The 22732-nt window shown below is 37.4% G+C and overlaps 1 protein-coding gene across 6 annotated transcripts in view; it reads right to left on the reverse strand.

Annotated features, from left to right (window-relative positions):
- Positions 1–1410: 1410 nt before the first annotated feature.
- The window catches only part of flw (protein phosphatase 1 catalytic subunit flapwing), a 180905-nt gene continuing 159583 nt past the window's right edge, over positions 1411–22732 (reverse strand). For all 6 annotated transcript variants that reach the window (XM_073978708.1, XM_073978705.1, XM_073978707.1 and 3 more), the window contains 4 exons: positions 13355–13702; positions 12919–13262; positions 12721–12855; positions 1411–2670 (listed from right to left, as the gene is read on the reverse strand). In XM_073978708.1, the coding sequence (XP_073834809.1) occupies positions 2557–2670; positions 12721–12855; positions 12919–13262; positions 13355–13702 (941 nt within the window). In that variant the 3' untranslated portion in view covers positions 1411–2556. The remainder of the gene's footprint in view (positions 2671–12720; positions 12856–12918; positions 13263–13354; positions 13703–22732) is intronic.

Here is a 22732-nt window from a genome sequence, read left to right on the forward strand (position 1 = left end):
AAACGATCTAAGTAAGTCCCTCCTGAGGTGTTACGAGGAGGATTCCTGCCCAATAACCTACCCTGGGAAGAAATCTCAGCCGGTATGGTGGAATAAAGACCTGGCCAGTCTTCGCAAGTCGGCCAGGAAATCATACAACAAAGCCAGCAAATCTTCTCTCAGTACAGATTGGGATACCTACAGGGTTAATTTCAATAAGTACAAGAGTGAAATTAAAAAGGCTAAACAGAGATCTTGGGCTTGCTTCGCTGAGTCTATAGAAGGAGTAAACGAAGCTGCCAGGTTTCGTAAGATTCTATCCAAGGATCCCAAACCCATGGGTAGCATCAAACGAGAAAACGGCACGTGGACTAACTCTGGTCTAGAGACTCTAAATCTGCTGTCTGAAGTGCATTTTCCTTTTTGACCAAATTCTTAAAAGTACCTACCTTTATATTCCAATATTGTTTTACTAAATTCCTTAAGAGTTCATTTAATATTTTAACGACGCCTAATCTATGGAATATTAGAAAATTGTTGGCCATGGATATGGATTTTTAGTTAACGCAATTGGTGGCCAAACCAGCGCTATACATTGAATTTAAACTTTTCATCCTACATTTGTATCGCTTGGGGGATAATGACCGAGAAATATCATTGGCATTTGGGAAACCACACTTTTTCATATACTACGGTACTTTAGGCAGCTTCTTTCATTTATCACATATAGTTCAATGTATGGATGTTTAATTTTTTACATAATTTTTACCATTTTACCTATACTCAAACTAATAATGAAATCCCTTTACAAAAACCGGCGTCCGATTAGGGGCTGATTTCATTAGCTTTCGATATTTATCGGAAAAATCCATCGGCAATTGATTGAAATCTCTTTTTTCCTTACAAAATTTATTGTACGATCCTTATAGAATACTTAATCGGACATTCGATTTACTTGGTGTCCGATTTATAGCTACATAGTGGCTTACTAAATGCAGTTCAATTACAATTCAATGTATGGATGTTTTTATAACATTTGTGTTTTTGGATTTAAATTCCTTCCAACATTCCTATTATTTATATTTTATTAACGATAAAAATTTACTGATCAAGTTGGGGCTCTATCAGGTACTGATTCTATTAGCTTTCAATATTGATCGTGAACTTTTATTAGCATTTTCAACGAAACCGAATTTCTTCTTAAAAAAAAACACTGTAAAAACAATAGTGTTTAAAGCTGCACTAACCAAATTGGCGCCCAAGCAGGGGGAGTAATTTTGTAAATCCGCTAGTCATGTAACATTTTCAACAGTTTATAAGAATTCTGTAACCATAAAGAAATTTTGCCGCTAACAATTTGGCAAGAATACGCGTTTACTTATAGACTAAACTTTTCTTACAGAGAATTTTTACATTTTGTATTTTTCAATATTTTTGGAAGTCATTTTGTTAAGAAAAATATTTTTGATATATTTTTTTCCAATTCGAAGAACTTTACAAATTTTTGTTAACAATAAATTTAGTAAATTAAAACAAATTATTACAATAACAACATGTGACAAGGAATTGGACAAAGTCAGGGGGGACACCTGTGTGAGAAAGTGGATTGTTTACAATCTGTGATTGGGTTGCAGAGTTGATTTTTTCGGCATAAATATGGTTCATGTTAAAGTTATTGCACATCTGCACAACAAACTTAGAATTGTTATAAAGACATTCACTTATGAAAAACCATAGCAAAATTTGCCCCTTCCCTATTTTTGCGAGATTTATTTCCACATTTATACAAATAAGAGGAAATGAGGCATAACGAGGACTTCATTAAAAGACCTCATATGGATTTTGATCCTATAGTTTTTCGAGAAAAATATTTCTGATATCCCTGCATATGTATGCGGCTTAAGTTATGTTCAGGGCCAGCACTGGAACTTTTTAAAATTTTTACCAGCTATAGGTAGGTATTGCTGTCCTGATTACAATGACATAAGTGTTTTTTGGAAGAAGCCAAATATTATTTGCTACAACTAGCACAGGTAAATCAAACAGCAAATTTTATGAAACCAAATCATAGAAATATAGGAACCCATTTGGTGCTCCTAAACTTAACTTTTCCTCTTGTTGTTTTCTTCGACGCAAAATAAAAATAACCCTAAAACATGCCACATCATCAACCTTCAACTCTGCAACTTTTGTTTTTGTTCATTTTTTACTGAATTCTGAATTCCTTCTGAAGGACTAACATGGACTTTATCGATATTACTCTACATGGGGATGCTCTTTTGTTGTTTCTGTGTCAGTTGTTGGTGTTATTTTTGTTGTTGTCGTTGTCAAAGTTCTAAAATAACAACATGAAGTAATAGTATTAGCAAGTTTTCTTTTTTCATTTGTGGTAGGTGTTGTTGCGGATGATGTAGATTTTTTTGTAGTTTTTGTTAATTTATTTGCTTTTGTGGTTTTTGTTGTTGTTGTTTTTGTAGTTCTTGTTTTTGTATTATAATTATAATAATAATTATTATCAAATTTTATATGTATATAATAATTTAATAACTTTTAAGGAAATGGAAGCGGATGGATGTATTATTTCTTCTTATTCGTTGCTATTAGAGGCGCGTTACGTTGCGGTGTTGTTGGCCGTGATGTATTCATGCCACTGTACATGTATTTGGCCTTCTTTTCGGAGGGCTTTAATATCTGGAAAGAAAAAGTGAAAAACAATAATTATTATAATTAATTAGGGGAAAAGTAAAAATAATAGCAAATTGTTATAGGAGAACCTCTTTATGAATGTAATTGTATAAATAGAACTTCGGCGAGTCCGAACAGCAGTACACACAACAAGTTCTGGTTAGCCATATGAAACTCAAGTGATAATGATAATCTCGGATGCAAACTTTTTTATTTATACATTTCTATTATTTGGAGCCTATGTTAAATTAACGATGACATTTCTTGATAAATGTTGGCGCCCGATCAGGGGCTGATTCTATTAGCTTTCAATATTGACCTTCAAATTTCATTCAGGTTGGTTGAATCTGAATTTCCTTTTAAAAATATTATTTTTTTTTTGGCAAAAATAATAGAATGAATAGTTTCGCATTATTTGAATTGGCGCCCAAGTCAAAAAAGCAATAATTAGCAATAATTATTATTATTAATAATAGCAATTTTTTATAGGAGAACCTCTATCTGAAGAACCTGAGGATTTTTAAAAACAAAAAAGTCTACATAGAAAAAAGGTAATGCATTTTCTTTGGCAAAAATAATGGAATGAATTGTTTTGCATTATCTGAATTGGCGACCAAGTGAAAAAACAATAATTATTATAATTAATTAGGGGAAAATAAAAAAATAATAGGAAATTTTTATGGGAGAACCTCTATCTGAAGAACCTGAGGATTTTTAAAAATAAAAAAAGTCTACATAGAAAAAAGGTAATGCATTTTCTTATTATGTAGTCCTTCAAAACATAGAGTTACAGGTTTCATTTAAATACATATATTTCTCGCGGATATCCCCGAAGGGAAACGAGAAACTCTTATACCACTGAGTGCACCCCGATTTATATTAACTCAGTGATATGGGATTTCATTTTTATCATAGGGCCCGAACAGCATTACACACAACAATGTAGGTTTCCCTGACGTGACACTAGTCAGTGCCAATCTAGTTGCTTACACCACCTGGCATGTGGATATCGCACTGAATTCAGACCACCTCCCCATTACAGTTAAACTTTGCTTAGCGGAAACAACAACATCTGAGAACAGAACCTTCGTCAACTTCAATAAGGCCGACTGGGAGCTATTCACAACTCTGACGGAAACTGAGTTCTCACGAGCCCCTCCACCCACCTCGGCACCAGCGGGCGAAAAGTTCTTTAGGCTCACTCTTACACAAGCCTGCAAGAGATGTATCCCAGCCGGGCGAATTAAAAACATAAGGCCTTACTTCCCGACTGAAGCCACAAAACTTGCGGACCTCAGGAACTCCATTAGGAAAACCAACCCGTCGGACGCCAGAATTAATAATCTTAATAATGAAATAAACTGGTATCCAACCACAAGAGAAAAATTTGGAGGAAACACTTAGAGGAATCGGATCCAGGCACAAAACGTCTCTGGAATACGATTCGAAACCTCTCAAATCCCAGGCGTTCCGACAACGTAAAAATAACATTCGGTGAAAACACACCCAAAACTCCAGCTAAGACAGCAGCCGCCTTTTGCAGGCAATTTGTTGAACACCCATCAACACCAGACCGCAAAAGAAGAAGGCTACGCCGATCCTCTCGTGCCCTAAAGTCAAACACAGACCCAGCCACCTTCACAACGGATAATGTGCTTATAAAAATTAAAGCCGCCAAAAGCTCCACAGCAATTGGTCCGGATGGCTTGGCGACGAAGATGCTGAAGCACATTGGCCAACACGGTGCAAATTACCTTGCATGCACCTTTAACCTCTGTCTCAGCACCTTCGAGGTCCCCGATATGTGGAAGATCGGAAAGATAGTCCCAGTCCCCAAACCGGGTAAACCCGCGCACCTAGGAAACTCATACCGACCCAACACCCTCCTATCCTCAGTCGTGAAGATTCTTGAGTCCATCCTCATCCGTACTTCACTGAGCACTTCCATCTGGCCGACCACCAACATGGCTTCGGAACCGGAAGAAGCACCACAACAGCCCTCAGTGAAGTCACGACCAGGATCACGGAAAGACTAAGCAGTAAGAGACCACACAAAATAACCATATTAGTGGCCCTAGACTTGTCCAAGGCCTTTGATACAGTTAAACACACCATACTTCTGAAGGACGTTATGGAGACTTCTCTCCCTAACTACCTAAAGAGATGGTTGGTAAACTACATGGCTGGAAGGCAATCTTATATAGAATTCCGAGGACAAACATCACCACCCAGGAAGAACAAGGAGGGGGTTCCCCAAGGTGGAGTTTTATCTCCACTGCTTTTCGAAGCCCCGAATCCACTCGAGAATGTGCATTTAATCTACTACCCTGACGACTGCACAGGCAGGAAAATCTCAGACTTAGAGTCAGACCTAAATGGTTACCTCCCTTTACTCAAAGACTTCTTTGAAGGCAGAAACCTACAACTATCTGCCCCTAAGTCCTCAGCCACCATCTCACATCGTCGACCAAAGAAGTTAATGCGCAACTCAACATACACATCCGCGGACAGACCATCCCGACGATCAAAAACCCCAAAATACTGGGTGTCACATTTGATAATTTACTCTACTTCTGCAAACACGCTGAAGTAGTAGCGGGGAACGTGGGCAAAAGAAATAAAATTCTCAATTCTCTCTTGCCGGTAGCACCTGGGGCAAAGATAAAAAGACCATCTTAACCACCTACAAGGCCATAGGACGCCCACTCATGGACTACGCTGCCCCTATATGGTCACCTGGCCTGGTGACACACAATGGGGAAATCTTCAAAGGGTGCAAAACACCGCCTTGCGTATCGCAACTGGATGCCACTCCAAGGCCCCAGAAAATCACCTTCACCATGAAGCAAAACTTCTCCCGGTACAAGCTCACAGTACCCTCCTCACAAGACAACATGGATCAAATGCACTAAACGGGATCACCCAAACCACGCTAGCATCTCCAGACCTCCCAATGAAAAAGATGAACCAATTAGACTTGACTTCCGCAAAGAACTCTCCAACCTTCCCCAAATCCCCTCAGACCCAACTGATGATGACATTAACATGGCTCTGAGACAGGCCCACACAAAAGTAGTCGAAGATCAAACATCAACCTACACATGCAGTGTAGTGTTAGGTGGGCGACCCCCACCCATTCATGAAGACGAGAGGACACTACCTAGGGAGACAAGATCGATATTATCCCAACTTCGATCTGGTATCTCTAGGTACCTCAACAGTTATATCTCCGTCCTGAATCCCGAGATAACGGATACATGCCCAAAATACGGCCAAACACCGCACATCACTCGGCACCTCTTCGCATGTCCTGCAAACCCGACAGACCTGACACCGGAGTCACTGTGGACCCATCCAGTCCTGGCGGCTCGCTTTCTAGGGCTGGATGTGGATGCCTAGATGCCTATCTATTAATCTTCAAATTTTCTTCTTTTCTTTTCTTTTCTTTTCTTTTCTTTTCTTTCTACCGATACTACTTTACCTGTAGGGGCTACAACAACAACAACGTAGGTTTCACGCTGCTACAACAACAAGTTCTGGTAATCTTCTATGAAACCCAAATGACATTAACGATCTCGGACTTCAATTTACGGATGCTTAAGTTTATTAAACCATTTCAGCTTTTTAATTTAAGCTTTTTATAACACATTTCCATAGTTTGAAGTCTATTATAAATTAACGATAACATCTCTTGAACAATGTTGGTACCAGATCAGGGGCTGATTCCATAAGCCTTGAAGTTTCATTGACATGTTGATGAAACCGAACTTTCGGCATAAAATTGAATGTTGAGTTCTACATTACCTAAATTGGGGCCCAATCTGGGTTGTAATATTGTATATTTGATAGTCATCCAACATTTTCAACATTTTGATTTGAAATAAGCGTATTTTAAAAAAAAAAAAAAAAAAATCCCAGAGGTATGGCTAGGGTGAGGAAATTTTAAGCAATATCTACCCCAACACATCAAAAAAAAATTATTCGCTAACCGTCCAAACTGCTTTATCAACTAAAATAATTGAAAGCCTGTACTTCGAAAGATGTCATGGCCAGCTCAATGAGGGAAAACAAGTCAGATATAATAGTCATAAGAGCAGTAATATCTCGCAACCATCCATGTGAACTAAGGGTATGCTAATCTCGCCGTAGTCTTGGCATAGAAGGCTCAGGAATATTATAGACACAAAGTTACCAATGACCGCATGTCATGACGCAACCCTCCTTTGCCCGGATGTTTCTTATTACCATTAAACTTATGCTCCCTACACCGATGGATGCCACGGCCCCCATTACGAACCCCAAACCGGCGATAAGAAAGTTCCAAATCCATGTAGTACCGACATTCTTTGATCCCGAGGGCTATAACAAACCAATAGGCTTGGCGTAGAGGCCAGAATAGTATGCACCTAATCCATCTGTGACGATTTACGTATCAAGCATGCCGAGGCCAGTAAATTAGTGAAAAGTCAAAGTCGTTGCATCTTAGGGGTTGCTCTGGACTCGTCCATGTGAGGGAATACGGCATGGACTATGTTGTTGCATGCTGCGTGATCGCACCAGAACTGAAGGTTTTCTATTGCACCAGTCTGCTCAATACAGACGTATCTCACTTCAGCCTGGCTATAATGACCCGTACATGGAATGTATGGGAGTAGCAGTTAGATGTGGAACTGCCAATGTTTCTTAATGTATACATACCGCCGATTAATAGCTGTACTACAGGTTATATGTCCAACAATAACCCGCTTTTGGAAGGTCATAATCGACTAGTCTTAGGGACTTTAATGCTCATCATCATGAGTTGTGGCATTTGGTCATCGGCAATGGCGAGACTGCTCTGACCAGAGGGGTTTATTAGATAACAGATTGATAGTCTACGTATTGCACAGTCAATGGAATGAAGACGCCACCGCCTGGTCTGGCAAATGACGTCACCTGGCAACCCGTCATTTCTCTTGGGTCAGATCATCTCTCCATAATTGTCTACATCAGCAGACCGCTCATAAATCATGGAAATGCTAATTGGCCTATCTTCATAGAGTTCAATAATCAACGCTTCAGAGATCTGTCCAACTCTTATGATGTTCGGGTAGCAGAAAGGACGCCGGCTATATACCTGCTAATCAAATACACGAAGAGAGATAATTCCCGACATAGGCGGCGAGATCCGCAAATGAGCGTGATGAGCTGATGAGCTGACACTGGGAGATAATAGGCAGGTCTGTGAGCATAAGCGGAACAAGTGACTAAATCATTTAAAGAATTGCAACATTGGAACCGGAATAAGTGAATTGTGGGCACCCTCGAACCCCGAGAAGAAGGAAGATAGGATCTCAGCCAAGTTTGGCGACGTTACGCTGAATGATCCGAAAAGTTATTTTAATCGGCAGTACGTCGAGCACCCCGAGAGTGATAGGGCGAAGAGAAGAGTACTACGTCGCATCAGATCTCTTGGGTCTGATGGAATCTCCATGGTAATGCTGAAACAACTGGATGAGCCAGAACTCGAGTGCCTCACCAAAGTTCTCATCGTGTCGCTAGCCACCTACATCGTGCACGAAGTCTGGAAAAGTACCATGCCAGCAAAGGTGTATCATACAGACCGATTTCGCTAGCAAAGACCCTTCAGGCTTTACTCCTCCCCAGCGTCAGAAATAGCTATCCAGTACGGTAACACAATGGCGTGCCCTTGTTGCAGCACTTTCTCGAGTGTTACCGTGAGTCATGCTAATCACCATATGGTGCAAAGGATCCACCCCTCTACCCACTCAGGCATGTCAAAAGGAATCTTCATGATCTAGAAAAAGATGTCCAAGTCTAACATTACAAGCGAAAACCCGCAGATCAACAAGCCTATCAAATAGGTTTAAATAACATTCAGACGCAAATGCCATAAACAGCTATTGTGTGAATGCCGTCCTCGGATAACATCCCCCATCTATCGCAGCTGAGAAGCGTCAGAGGACACGACAAGTCAGAGTTGCAGATCATCAACACGGGTTCCGGAAGCAGCACAGTACCATAACAGTACCACAACAGCACTGCACGCCATTTCCACATATATTGGACGAGGACTCAACCAGGACAAACCATGTCACAGAACAGTGATGGTAGCATTGGATCTGACCAAAGCATTTGATATGGTAAGCCATGCTAGGCTGTTCGAGGATATCGAGAATACTACACTCCGGCCTTGTCTGAAACGCTGGGTCATCAACTATTTGTGTGGTCGCCAGTCATACGTGGAATTCAGAGACAGGAAGTCCAAACCTCGTAGAGTGAATCAGGGAGTTCCCTAAGGAGGGGTGATATATCCGGAATTGTTTAACGTCTACCTCTCTGCAATTCCACGCCCTCCCGACGGCATTGAGTTAATTACGTACGCAGATGATTGTACACTCATGGCGTCAGGTCCCAATATCGGTAACGTTTGTGACAGGCTAAATGCCTATCTCATTGATCTTGTAGAGTTTTTCCACACGAGGAATATGAAAATATCCACCACTAAGTCAACAGCCACACTGTTCACCACATGGACGGCGCAAATGAAGCTCCCACTGAATGTGCAGGTCGACGGTGCAATTATTCCGACCACAAACTATCCCAAAGTCCTAAGGGTCACATTCGATAGCATGTATAAGTCGTGCGATAAGATGAGAAACAGGAACTAGGTCCTCAAGTTCCTAGCCGGCAGCACTTGGGTTGCGGATAAAGAAACCTTGTTAACCACATACAACGCGATAGGTCGGTCTGTGGTAAGCTATGCGGCGCCAGCGTGGTTTGCTAACGTAAGTGATACGCAATGGGATAAACTACAAGTCTGTCAGATTGCTGCCCTGAGAACAGCTACAGGGTGTCACCTCATGTCTGCAGTGGACCATTTACATGAGGAGACAAAGATCCTTCCTGTGCGTCGTAACAACATGATGTTGACGATGCAGTACTTGCTAGTATGCTATAGGCAAGACCACCCAAATCACCATCTGGTGGATATGCCTGAACCCCCAAGCGAGTTGGGGAGGATTATAGAGATCTAGAGAGAGAGGTCCAAAGATATAAAAGAGAACCTCTAGATCAACGTAAATACCAGGCAGGTTTAAGAAACATTCATACTGATGCGGTTGCAGAAGCTCTGGCAGCCTACAGTGTGAATATCGCCCTCGAAGATCATCCACCACCCGTGGCAGCGGAAGAACAACAGCTGCCAAGACAAACGAGAGTCGTGTTGGCACAACTTAGATCTGGTTGGTGCAGCCGCCTCAATTCTTACTGGGCCAGGATTGATGGCACGTGGATATCTGCCCAGCATGTGGCACCGGTCCGCATACTATGCAGCACCTGTTTAACTACCCAGCCAACCCGACTGACTTAACTCCTCTCTCTCTCTCTTTGGGCTGAACCTATTCAGGTGGCGTCCTTTCTGAACTTGGAGCTGAAGATTTACATGTACTTGTAGAAGCTGCTACAACAACAACAAATCAGAGCAGTTTTGGCTCTGTGCAGCCCTCTAAATTCCTATTGGACAGGGATCCAATAGGAAAACATCTGCCAAGCATGGGTTACAGGTCCACACGACACACTGCAGCTTTTCAACTGCCCTGCCAAACCTACTCAACTAACTCCAGTAGCTCTGTGGTTACAAAACATCGAAGCAGCCACATTCCAGAACTGGAGATAGACCCAGATCCACATTACAAGAACAACAAACACTCCCCTAATTGACCACGTGCCTATAGGTGTTCTCAAGTTTTGCAGTTAGGGTACCAACCAGGTATGAGGCAGCCATCGCAGCTGTAAGGCTAAAGTCGATGAGCGAGTGGATCGAAAAGAGCCACCAAACATACCACCAAAACATATTAAAGGTCACAACGGGTGAATCTATAAATCAGGTAGTATCGGACCGTATACCTGAAACTAGTGAAGTAGCCTTGTGTGAAGTGTCAATACCTGACAGAGACATGTGGATCGAGGGAGCTCTAGCACAGATTCCCGCTGGAAGCTGTGGGTTTACGGATGGGGCTGTGCTAGGGGGGAGAACCGGACTGGGTCTTTATATAATGGAACCGGAAACGGAAATCTCCCTCCGTCTGCCGGATCATAACACGATCCTGCAGGCGGAACTCCGGGCGATAACAGAGTGTCTGCTTTGGTTTGATACACACACAAGGCCTACCACTGTAAATATCCTTACGGATAGCAAAGCAGCCATTAGAGCTATATCAACCAAGACAGTGAAATCTAGAACTGTCTTGGAATGTATTAAATCTATAAATAATTACTCCCAACACGGTAAGGTAAACATTATATGGGTACCAGGGCATACCGGGATTAGGGGTAATGAAATAGCAAACTCCTTGGCAAAACAAGCCAAGGAGCAACCAACGGTAAGTCTAGAAAACGCTAAGCCGTTTAAAGCTACGCGACTAGAACTAAAGACATGGGCAAAAAATGCACATGTATCCCTCTGGAGTAGTGGAGAGAAGGGAAAAAACACAAAAATCCTATGGGGAAACCCAGACGAGGACAAAACAAAAGAATTACTTTTACTAAGTAAAAAAGATATTAGTAGACTGACAGGAATCCTTACAGGTCACCTAGGTCTAAAAGCGCACCTGCACAAAATAGGTTGTGCAGAAAACAGTGAATGCAGAGCATGCGGAGAGGACGACGAAACGTTGGAACATTACCTCTGCCATTGTCAAGCCTTCACAAATCTGAGAACCCAGTTACTAGGGAATGACATTATACCAGGACTCGACCAAATTAGGACAATCGAGTTCAAAAAGATCAGAGACTATGTAAATAGGACAGAGATCCTAGACTAAGTCAAAAAAAAAGGATAATCCTTCCATAACCCAAAATTAGAGCGCACAACAGGCCTACTTATGGCTTAAGTGTATGTCCACATGGGCATGTGGTGATCTAGTATCACCCCTCTTATCAACCTAACCTAACCTAACCTAGGGTACCAACTGTATTTGAACGAAGCCTCGTTGGTATATTAGGCTTAACTGCCAAGTCCTTGCCATGATAAGGAGGCTATGTCACGGTGGACCTCAGTACCTCCTTAAACAATATCAAGATGAGCGGCATGAGTGAAGTAACCACCAATAAAGAGGGATGATTCACTGAATCCGCAAAACTCCAATATTGGCAAAGCCAAAGAAGCAAAGAATAAAAAGGCCTACAGAAGGGTGATTACAGCTCAGGCTGTAATTATGTTTGTGAAAACTCTATGCAGATTAACAGGAAAGTGCAGGCTCCGAAATCGGATATTGTTAAGAAATTGAAAATGTATATGATACGAAATTGTGGCCTTTGAAAATAATATTGACAAAACAGAATGATTATTTTGACGGTGCAGTTTATCCTAATCAACAGGAACACGAAAACCGAATAAAATGAACCGAATCGAACGAACTGGAGAAACCAGTCAACTATTTTTAGACATCGATGAGCTTGAGGTTTACACCACTGCCGACACAGAAAAACTGTAATTTTTGCTACCAACTTGGTGCGGTTGTCTGTAGCTGTACCACTCGAATATGGATGCTTTGAGTTCTCTTCATTGTAACAAGTTCGATCTGCTTATCGAAAACCGGGTTTCAACTTTTTTGTTGTCAGTTCTTTAAGATAGAAAAGGTCTTTATTAAAAATACGGACTTAAAACATGGCGATAATTTTAATTTTTAATTTTTAGAGTTTTCAAACTTCGTTTTATGAGGAAACAATACTTTTTCTGTATAAACAAAATGCTTGTCACATTCTGAATTTTTTTTATAGAACAAATTTCAACTAATCTTTTGAGGGTTTTCTTCTTCTGATCGCAACCAAAGCTCGAGGACTTTTTATAAGGGAATATATGACCTTAGTATCAAAAGACTTTTCTATAGGAAAAAAAATTACCCCAAGGACTATTGCTATAAAAAAAATATTTTTGTCTATAGAAAAAATCTATTCCCAATTCTAAGAGTCTTTTTTTTTTTTTTTTGTTCTCTGTGAGATATTATTTTTCCAACTTAATCTCCACACAAAATATGATTCTAGTGTTCTTACCTGGAATGAGCACATTAATGTATCATCCACAGTCATCATGCCACCGGCATTATCAAATTCACCACAATAATTGGGAGCTGAAAACAGGGTCACCAATTGACGGCGGGCAAAGAATTCATAACCATCCTCAACGACCTAAAGGAAAACAATATAAAATAATTAAAAATATCACAACTACGCATCTCACTCTCTACTCACCTGATGGGCACGACAAATCAGGTCCATTTCATGTTTTGATAAAAATTTCGATACAACATCAGCACCGAATGTAAAACTAACACCACGATCATTTTCACCCCAACCCTGGACATCTTTGTCCGGATCACTCCATAACAGATCACACAATAAACCAGTATCGGGTACATCTGTGGGACGCATCAAGCGTCGTATTTGTTCCATACCCTGGAGATCGGGACTCAGACCACCATGGCAACAGAAAATCTTTTCATCAATAATGGCGGCGACGGGTAAACAATTGAAACAGTCTGTAAAGGTTTTCCACAATTTGACATTGTAGCGTCGTTTGCATTCGTCATAAAAACCTAAGAAGAAGAAGAAATTAAGTAAGTATTAAAATAAATATATTTTTTTTCGTGAAAATCTCCAGGAGTAAGGAGCTTGAATTCCTACTTACCATAAATACGATTAATACTGGCACATTCGTGATTGCCACGCAATAAAAAGAAATTCTCTGGATATTTAATTTTATAGGCCAACAGCAGGCATATGGTTTCCAACGATTGCTTGCCTCTGTCCACATAGTCACCCAAGAACAAGTAATTAGCTGCTGGCGGGAATCCTCCATATTCGAATAGACGCAATAAATCTGTATATTGACCATGAATATCACCACATATGATCAATGGAGCCTCTAGTTCTAATAGTATCGGTTGCTGTAGGAATATTTCACGGGATTTTAAACATAAACCTCGTACTTCTGATTCGGACATTTGTACAGATTTACCGGTACGACAACTGCGCACTAAAAGTAGATGAAAAAAAAAATAAAAGAAAAATTAGAAGGATTGAAGGATGGAATCTAGCCACAAGACATACAAAATAGATTGGATTTTAGGTACAAGGAGAGATATATGATATAATTGATGTTCAGGATGTGTGCTCCATAGCTTCTAAAAATTCTTTTCTATTGACAACAACATTTGTAAGGTGTTTTTCTATAGAATAGGTACAATTTGGTCCTCAGATTCCGAAGATTTTTCTATTCTAAATTCTAAAGATTTTTTCTATAAAAAAATTATCCTCACCAGCATCTGAGAAGTTTTTCTAATAAAAAAAATTTGGCCCTCAGCTTCTGAAAATTTTTTTATAGAATAAAATTTGGTCTCAACTGGGGATTTTTTTCTATAGAAAAAAATTTGGTCCTAATCTTCTGAGGACTTTTTTCTATGGAAAAAAATGTAGTCCTTAGCTTCGTCCGAGGATTTTTTTATAGAAAAAAATTTGTTCCTCAGCTACGTCCGAGAATTTTTTTATAGCAAAAAAATTAGTCCTCGGCTTTGTCTGGATTTTTTTTTTTTTAAAAAAAAATTTGGTCCTAAGCTTCTGAGGATTTTTTTTTATAGAAAAAATTTAGTCCTTAGCTTCTGAGGATTTTTTCCATAGAAAAAAAAATTAGTCCTTAGCTTCGTCCGAGGATTTTTTCTATAGAAAAAATTTGGTCCCCAGCTTCTGAGAGCTTTTTTCTATAGAAAAAAATTCGTCTGAGGATTTTTGCTTTAGGAAAAAATTTGGTCCTCAGCTTCGTCTGAGGATTTTTTTTTTCTATAGAAAAAAAATTGGTCCTAAGCTTCTGAGGATTTTTTTCTATATAAAAAATTTGGTCCACAGCTTCTGAGGATTTTTTTCTATAGAAAAACATTTGGTCATCAGCTTCTGAGGATTTTTTTTTTCTATATACAAAATTTGGTCCACAGCTTCTGAGGATTTTTTCTATAAAAAAAAAATTTGGTCCACAGCTTCTGAGGATATCTTCTATATACAAAATTTGGTCCTCAGCTTCTGAGGATTTTTTCTATAGAAAAAACATTTGGTCCTAAGCTTCTTAGGATTTTTTCTATAGAAAAACATTTGGTCATCAGATTCTAAGGATTTTTTCTATAGAAAAAAATTTGGTCCTAAGCTTCTGAGGATTTTTTTTCTATATACAAAATTTGGTCCACAGCTTCTGAGGATTCTTTCTATAGAAAAAAAATTGGTCCTCAGCTTCTGAAGATTTTTTCTATAGAAAAACATTTGAAGGATTTTTTTCTATAGAAACAAATTTGGTCCTCAGCTTCTGAGGATTTTATCTATAGAAAAAAATTTGGCCCTAAGCTTCTGATGATTTTTTTCTATAGAAAAAACATTTGGTCATCAGCTTCTAAGGATTTTTTCTACAGAAAAAAATTTGGTTCTAAGCTTCTTAGGATTTTTTTTTTCTATATACAAAATTTGGTCCTCAGCTTCTGAGGATTTTTTTCTATAGAAAAACATTTGGTCCTCAGCTTTTGAGGATTTTTTTTCTATAGAAAAATATTTGGTCCTCAACTTCCGGGATTTTTTTCTATAGAAAATAATTTGGTCCTCAGCTTCTGAGGATTTTTTTCTATAGAAAAAAATTTGGTCCTTAGCTTCCGAGGGCTTTTTTATATAAAATATATGGTCCTCAAATTCTGAGAGCTTTTTTCCATAGAAAAAAATTTGGTCCTCAGCTTCTGAGGGCTTTTTTCCATAGAACAAAATTTGGTCCTCAGCTTCTGAGGGCTTTTTCCATAGAAAAAAAATTGGTCCTCAGCTTCTGAGGGCTCTTTTCCATAGAACAAAATTTGGTCCTCAGCTTCTGAGGCTTTTTTTCTATAAAAAATATTTGGTCCTCAGATTCTTAAGCTTTTTTTCTATAAACAAAATTTGGTCCTCAGCTTTTGAGGATTTTTTTTCTATAGAAAAATATTTGGTCCTCAGCTTCTGAGGCTTTTTTTCTATAAAAAATATTTGGTCCTCAGCTTCTTAAGCTTTTTTTCTATAGAAAATAATTTGGTCCTCAGCTTCTGAGGATTTTTTTCTATAGAAAAAAATTTGGTCCTTAGCTTCCGAGGGCTTTTTTATATAAAGTATATGGTCCTCAACTTCTGAGAGCTTTTTTTCCATAGAAAAAAATTGGTCCTCAGCTTCTGAGGGCTCTTTTCCATAGAACAAAATTTGGTCCTCAGCTTCTGAGGCTTTTTTTCTATAAAAAATATTTGGTCCTCAGCTTCTTAAGCATTTTTTCTATAGAAAATAATTTGGTCCTTAGCTTCCGAGGGCTTTTTTATATAAAGTATATGGTCCTCAACTTCTGAGAGCTTTTTTCCATAGAAAAAAAATTGGTCCTCAGCTTCTGAGGGCTTTTTTCCATAGAACAAAATTTGGTCCTCAGCTTCTGAGGGCTTTTTCCATAGAAAAAAAATTGGTCCTCAGCTTCTGAGGGCTCTTTTCCATTGAACAGAATTTGGTCCTCAGCTTCTGAGGCTTTTTTTCTATAAAAAATATTTGGTCCTCAGCTTCTTAAGCTTTTTTTCTATAGAAAATAATTTGGTCCTCAGCTTCTGAGGATTTTTTTCTATAGAAAAAAATTTGGTCCTTAGCTTCCGAGGGCTTTTTTATATAAAGTATATGGTCCTCAACTTCTGAGAGCTTTTTTCCATAGAAAAAAATTGGTCCTCAGCTTCTGAGGGCTTTTTTCCATAGAACAAAATTTGGTCCTCAGCTTCTGAGGCTTTTTTTCTATAAAAAATATTTGGTCCTCAGCTTCTTAAGCTTTTTTTTCTATAAAAAATGTGGTCCTCAGCTTTTGAGGATTTTTTTTCTATAGAAAAATATTTGGTCCTCAGCTTCTGAGGCTTTTTTTCTATAAAAAATATTTGGTCCTCAGCTTCTTAAGCTTTTTTTCTATAGAAAATAATTTGGTCCTCAGCTTCTGAGGATTTTTTTCTATAGAAAAAAATTTGGTCCTTAGCTTCCGAGGGCATTTTTATATAAAGTATATGGTCCTCAACTTCTGAGAGCTTTTTTCCATAGAAAAAAATTGGTCCTCAGCTACTGAGGGCTCTTTTCCATAGAACAAAATTTGGTCCTCAGCTTCTGAGGCTTTTTTTCTATAAAAAATATTTGGTTCTCAGCTTCTTAAGCTTTTTTTCTATAGAAAATAATTTGGTCCTCAGCTTCTGAGGATTTTTTTCTATAGAAAAAAATTTGGTCCTTAGCTTCCGAGGGCTTTTTTATATAAAGTATATGGTCCTCAACTTCTGAGAGCTTTTTTCCATAGAAAAAAATTGGTCCTCAGCTACTGAGGGCTCTTTTCCATAGAACAAAATTTGGTCCTCAGCTTCTGAGGCTTTTTTTCTATAAAAAATATTTGGTTCTCAGCTTCTTAAGCTTTTTTTCTATAGAAAATAATTTGGTCCTCAGCTTCTGAGGATTTTTTTCTATAGAAAAAAATTTGGTCCTTAGCTTCTGAGGGCTCTTTTCCATAGAACAAAATTTGGTCCTCAGCTTCTGAGGCTTTTTTTCTATAAAAAATATTTGGTCCTCAGCTTCTTAAGCATTTTTTCTATAGAAAATAATTTGGTCCTTAGCTTCCGAGGGCTTTTTTATATAAAGTATATGGTCCTCAACTTCTGAGAGCTTTTTTCCATAGAAAAAAAATTGGTCCTCAGCTTCTGAGGGCTTTTTTCCATAGAACAAAATTTGGTCCTCAGCTTCTGAGGGCTTTTTCCATAGAAAAAAAAATTGGTCCTCAGCTTCTGAGGGCTCTTTTCCATTGAACAAAATTTGGTCCTCAGCTTCTGAGGCTTTTTTTCTATAAAAAATATTTGGTCCTCAGCTTCTTAAGCTTTTTTTCTATAGAAAATAATTTGGTCCTCAGCTTCTGAGGATTTTTTTCTATAGAAAAAAATTTGGTCCTTAGCTTCCGAGGGCTTTTTTATATAAAGTATATGGTCCTCAACTTCTGAGAGCTTTTTTCCATAGAAAAAAATTGGTCCTCAGCTTCTGAGGGCTTTTTTCCATAGAACAAAATTTGGTCCTCAGCTTCTGAGGCTTTTTTTCTATAAAAAATATTTGGTCCTCAGCTTCTTAAGCTTTTTTTTCTATAAAAAATGTGGTCCTCAGCTTTTGAGGATTTTTTTCTATAGAAAAATATTTGGTCCTCAGCTTCTGAGGCTTTTTTTCTATAAAAAATATTTGGTCCTCAGCTTCTTAAGCTTTTTTTCTATAGAAAATAATTTGGTCCTCAGCTTCTGAGGATTTTTTTCTATAGAAAAAAATTTGGTCCTTAGCTTCCGAGGGCTTTTTTATATAAAGTATATGGTCCTCAACTTCTGAGAGCTTTTTTCCATAGAAAAAAATTGGTCCTCAGCTACTGAGGGCTCTTTTCCATAGAACAAAATTTGGTCCTCAGCTTCTGAGGCTTTTTTTTCTATAAAAAATATTTGGTTCTCAGCTTCTTAAGCTTTTTTTCTATAGAAAATAATTTGGTCCTCAGCTTCTGAGGATTTTTTTCTATAGAAAAAAATTTGGTCCTTAGCTTCCGAGGGCTTTTTTATATAAAGTATATGGTCCTCAACTTCTGAGAGCTTTTTTCCATAGAAAAAAATTGGTCCTCAGCTACTGAGGGCTCTTTTCCATAGAACAAAATTTGGTCCTCAGCTTCTGAGGCTTTTTTTCTATAAAAAATATTTGGTTCTCAGCTTCTTAAGCTTTTTTTCTATAGAAAATAATTTGGTCCTCAGCTTCTGAGGATTTTTTTCTATAGAAAAAAATTTGGTCCTTAGCTTCCGATGGCTTTTTTATATAAAGTATATGGTCCTCAACTTCTGAGAGCTTTTTTCCATAGAAAAAAATTGGTCCTCAGCTACTGAGGGCTCTTTTCCATAGAACAAAATTTGGTCCTCAGCTTCTGAGGCTTTTTTTCTATAAAAAATATTTGGTTCTCAGCTTCTTAAGCTTTTTTTCTATAGAAAATAATTTGGTCCTCAGCTTCTGAGGATTTTTTTCTATAGAAAAAAATTTGGTCCTTAGCTTCCGAGGGCTTTTTTATATAAAGTATATGGTCCTCAACTTCTGAGAGCTTTTTTCCATAGAAAAAAAATTGGTCCTCAGCTTCTGAGGGCTTTTTTCTATAGAAAAAAATTTGGTCCTCAGCTTCTGAGGGCTTTTTCCATAGAAAAAAATTGGTCCTCAGCTTCTGAGGGCTCTTTTCCATAGAACAAAATTTGGTCCTCAGCTTCTGAGGCTTTTTTCTATAAAAAAAATTTGGTCCTCAGCTTCTTAAGCTTTTTTTCTATAAAAACAATTTGGTCCTTAGGTTCTGAGGACTAACTCTAAGGGATTTTCTTATATAGAAAATATTGTTTTCAGCTTCTGAGGGCTTTTTTTCTATAGAAAAAAAATGGTCATCAGCTCTCGAAGGTTTTTTTCTAAAGAAAAAAATTTGTCCTTCTGGGGTTTTTTTATAGATGATGTTCTCAGCTTCTTATTATGGTTTAAATAGACTCCTTTAAAAGCATTTAAGGCTTGTATTACAAAAAATGTGAACATTTTTCAAAACAAATTTTAAAAATTATTGTACAACATAACCATGAAAAGTTAAGCCAATTTGTAAGGAAGGCTCTGAAATTGTTGTTTGTCCATTTTTAGTTTCCATCATTTGTCTGTCCCTAAATTTGTCTGACCGCCGACAATCTAGTTGGTGTGTCTACTTGCAGTTTGCTTACTTTCACATTCATTATTCATCATAATTGGTTTGGAATTTTTCATTGGTTATTTCCGTTTGTTTTTCCGTATTCTTTCCAATGCCAAACATATTTAGCCAAGAACAATAAGACCAGAATAGAAAACAAAACGAACCAATCATCATATTTCCCGGAAAGTCTATTAAAAATCAATGGATATAAAATATTTTTCCATTAAGTTCAATTTTATGGACCCATTCCCCCGAACATATTCAATATTCATTACCAAAAATCAATATATAATTTGAATTTTTATTTTTAAAAATATTTTTGTTTTTATTTTAGAAACGTTTGCCATTTTCTTGTTGATTTTTTTTTTTGTCTTAGTGACTGGTGGTGATACACTAAAATTATTATTAATCATTTCACATTGCGTCGATGGCGCGGCGGTTGGCCTCAATTCAAGGTTCTGACGTCATGGCGTCATAGTCGACAAAAAAATAATTCGAATAAAATGAATTTTATTTTGAGGAAAAGCCTTACACACAGAAGACGAAGAGCAAAAAAATTTTTAAAGCTTTTCCCCATCTCTTTCTATTTCGATGTGTGGGCAATATTTCACAGACAACATCTTTTTTGTGTGCATGGACAGACATATAGATCTATTTTATGGCAATCAAATAGAAACAAAAAAATCGGAAAGAAGAAACATGTTCCGACCGTAGCACTTGAACATTGCTGCTATTTGCTCCATTTTGGTGTGGTTGTCTGTTATCCTCCTCACGCTGGCATAAAAATTGTCAACACTTTTGTTAGGTATTGTGAAAAAAATTTAGATACTTTGAAAATTGGGGTTCTGGGGTAAAACTATAAGAGGAGCAGGTTTGGATAAAACAATAGAAAATGCAAATAAATGAATATCAAAGAGGAAACCCGCAATTTTTATATTTGTTTGTTGTTGAAACATTTTCCTTTGTTACGGACAACAATATGGACTGTTAGGGAAATTTTATCAGAGACAGCAGGTGAAAATAAAGAGGCAATAGGAGAATGATATGGAATATATAGACAAAGAAAAGGATATAGAAAAAATTCCACAGAAGCTGAGGACCAATTTTTTTTTCTATAGAAAAAATCCTCAGAAGCTGAGAACCAATTTTTTCTATAGAAAAAAATCCTCAGAAGCTGAGGACCAATTTTGTTATAGAAAAAACTCCACAGAATCTGCGAACCAATTTTTTTCTACAGAAAAAATCCTCAGAACTGAGGACCAATTTTTTTCTTTAAAAAAATCCTCAGAAGCTGAGGACCAATTTTTCCCATAGGAAAAAATCTTCAGAATCTGAGGACCAATTTTTTCTATAGAATAAAATCCTCAGAATCTGAGGACCATTTTTTCTATAGAAAAAACTCCTCAGAAGCTGAGGACCGAATTTTTATCTATAGAAAAAAATCCTCCGCAGCAGAGGACCAAATTTTTTTCTATAGAAAAAATTCTCATAAGCAGATGACCAATTTTTCTATAGAAAAAAATCCTCCGAAGCTGAGGACCAATTTTTTTCTATAGAAAAATCTCCTCAGTATCTGAGGACCAATTTTTTTCTATAGAAAAAATCCTATGTTCTATAGAAAAAAAATCCTAAGAAGCAGAGGGCCAAATTTTTTTCTGTAGAAAACAATCCTCAAAAGTTGAGGATCAAATTTTTTTCTATAGAAAAAAAATCCTCAAAATCTGACGACCATTTTTTTCTATAGAAAAAAAAATCCTCAGAAGCTGAGGACTAAATTTTTTTCTATAGGAAAAAAATCCTCCGAAGCTGAGGACCAAATTTTTTTCTATAGAAAAAAAATAATCCTCAGAAGCTGACGACCAAATTTTTTTCTATAGAAAAAAATAATCCTCAGAAGCTGAGGACCAACATTTTTTCTATAGAAAAAAAAACCCTAAGAAGCTGAGGACCAATTTTTTTCTATAGAAAAAAATCCTCAGAAGCTGGGGACCAATTTTTTTCTATAGAAAAAATCCTCAGAAGCTGGGGACCAATTTTTTTCTATAGAAAAAAATCCTCAGAAGCTGAGGACCAACATTTTTTCTATAGAAAAAAAACCCTAAGAAGCTGAGGACCAAAATTTTTTCTATAGAAAAAAAGCCCTCAGAAGATGAGGACCAAATTTTTTTCTATAGAAAAAAATCCTCAGATGCTGACGACCAAATTTTTTTCTATAGAAAAAATCCTCAGAATCTGAGGACCAATTTTTCTATAGAAAAAATCCTCAGAATCTATGGACCAAATTTTTCTATAGAAAAAAATCCTCAGAATCTGAGGACCAAGTTTTTTCTATAGAAAAAATCCTCAGAATCTGAGGACCAAGTTTTTTCTATAGAAAAAAATCCTCAGAAGCAGAGGACCACATTTTGTTCTATAGAAAAAATCCTCGGAAGCTGAGGATAAATTTTTCTGTAGAAAAAATCCTTAGAAGCTGATGACCAATTTTTTCTACAAAAAATCCTCAGGAGCTCAGGACCAATTTTTTCTATAGAAAAAAATCCTCAAAATCTGAGGACCAATTTTTACTATAGAAAAAATCCTAAGAAGCTGAGGTCCAATTTTTTTCTATAGAAAAAAAAACACCCTCAGAAGCTGAGGACCAAATTTTTTTCTATAGAAAAAAATAATCCTCAGAAGCTGAGGACCAAATTTTTTTCTATAGAAAAAAATAATCCTCAGAAGCTGAGGACCAAATTTTTTTCTATAGAAAAAAAGGAGAAGCTGAGGACCAAATTTTTTTCTATAGAAAAAAAAATAATCCTCAGAAGCTGAGGACCAATTTTTTATAGAAATTTTTTTCTATAGAAAAAAATCCTGAGAAGCTGAGGAGAAATTTTTTCTATAGAAAAAATCCTCAGAAGCTGAGGACCAAATTTTTTTTAATAGAAAAAAAGCCCTCAGAAGCTGAGGACCAAATTTTTTTCTATAGAAAAAAATCCTCAGAAGCTGAGGACCAATTTTGTTATAGAAAAAAATCCTCAGAAGCTGAGTACCACAATTTTTTCTATAGAAAAAATCCTCAGAATCTGAGGACCAAATTTTTTTCTATAGAAAAAAAAAAATCCTCAGAAGCTGAGGACCAAATTTTTTTCTATAGAAAAAATCCTCAGAAGCTGAGTACCAAATTTTTTTACTATAGAAAAAAGCCCTCAGAAGCTGAGGACCAAATTTTTTTCTATAGAAAAAAATAATCCTCAGAAGCTGAGGTCCAATTTTTTTTTCTACAGAAAAAAACACCCTCCGAAGCTGAGG

This window comes from Musca autumnalis, unplaced genomic scaffold, assembly GCF_047663935.1.
Source record: "Musca autumnalis isolate F117 unplaced genomic scaffold, ASM4766393v1 scaffold_3, whole genome shotgun sequence".
NCBI lineage: Eukaryota > Metazoa > Arthropoda > Insecta > Diptera > Muscidae > Musca > Musca autumnalis.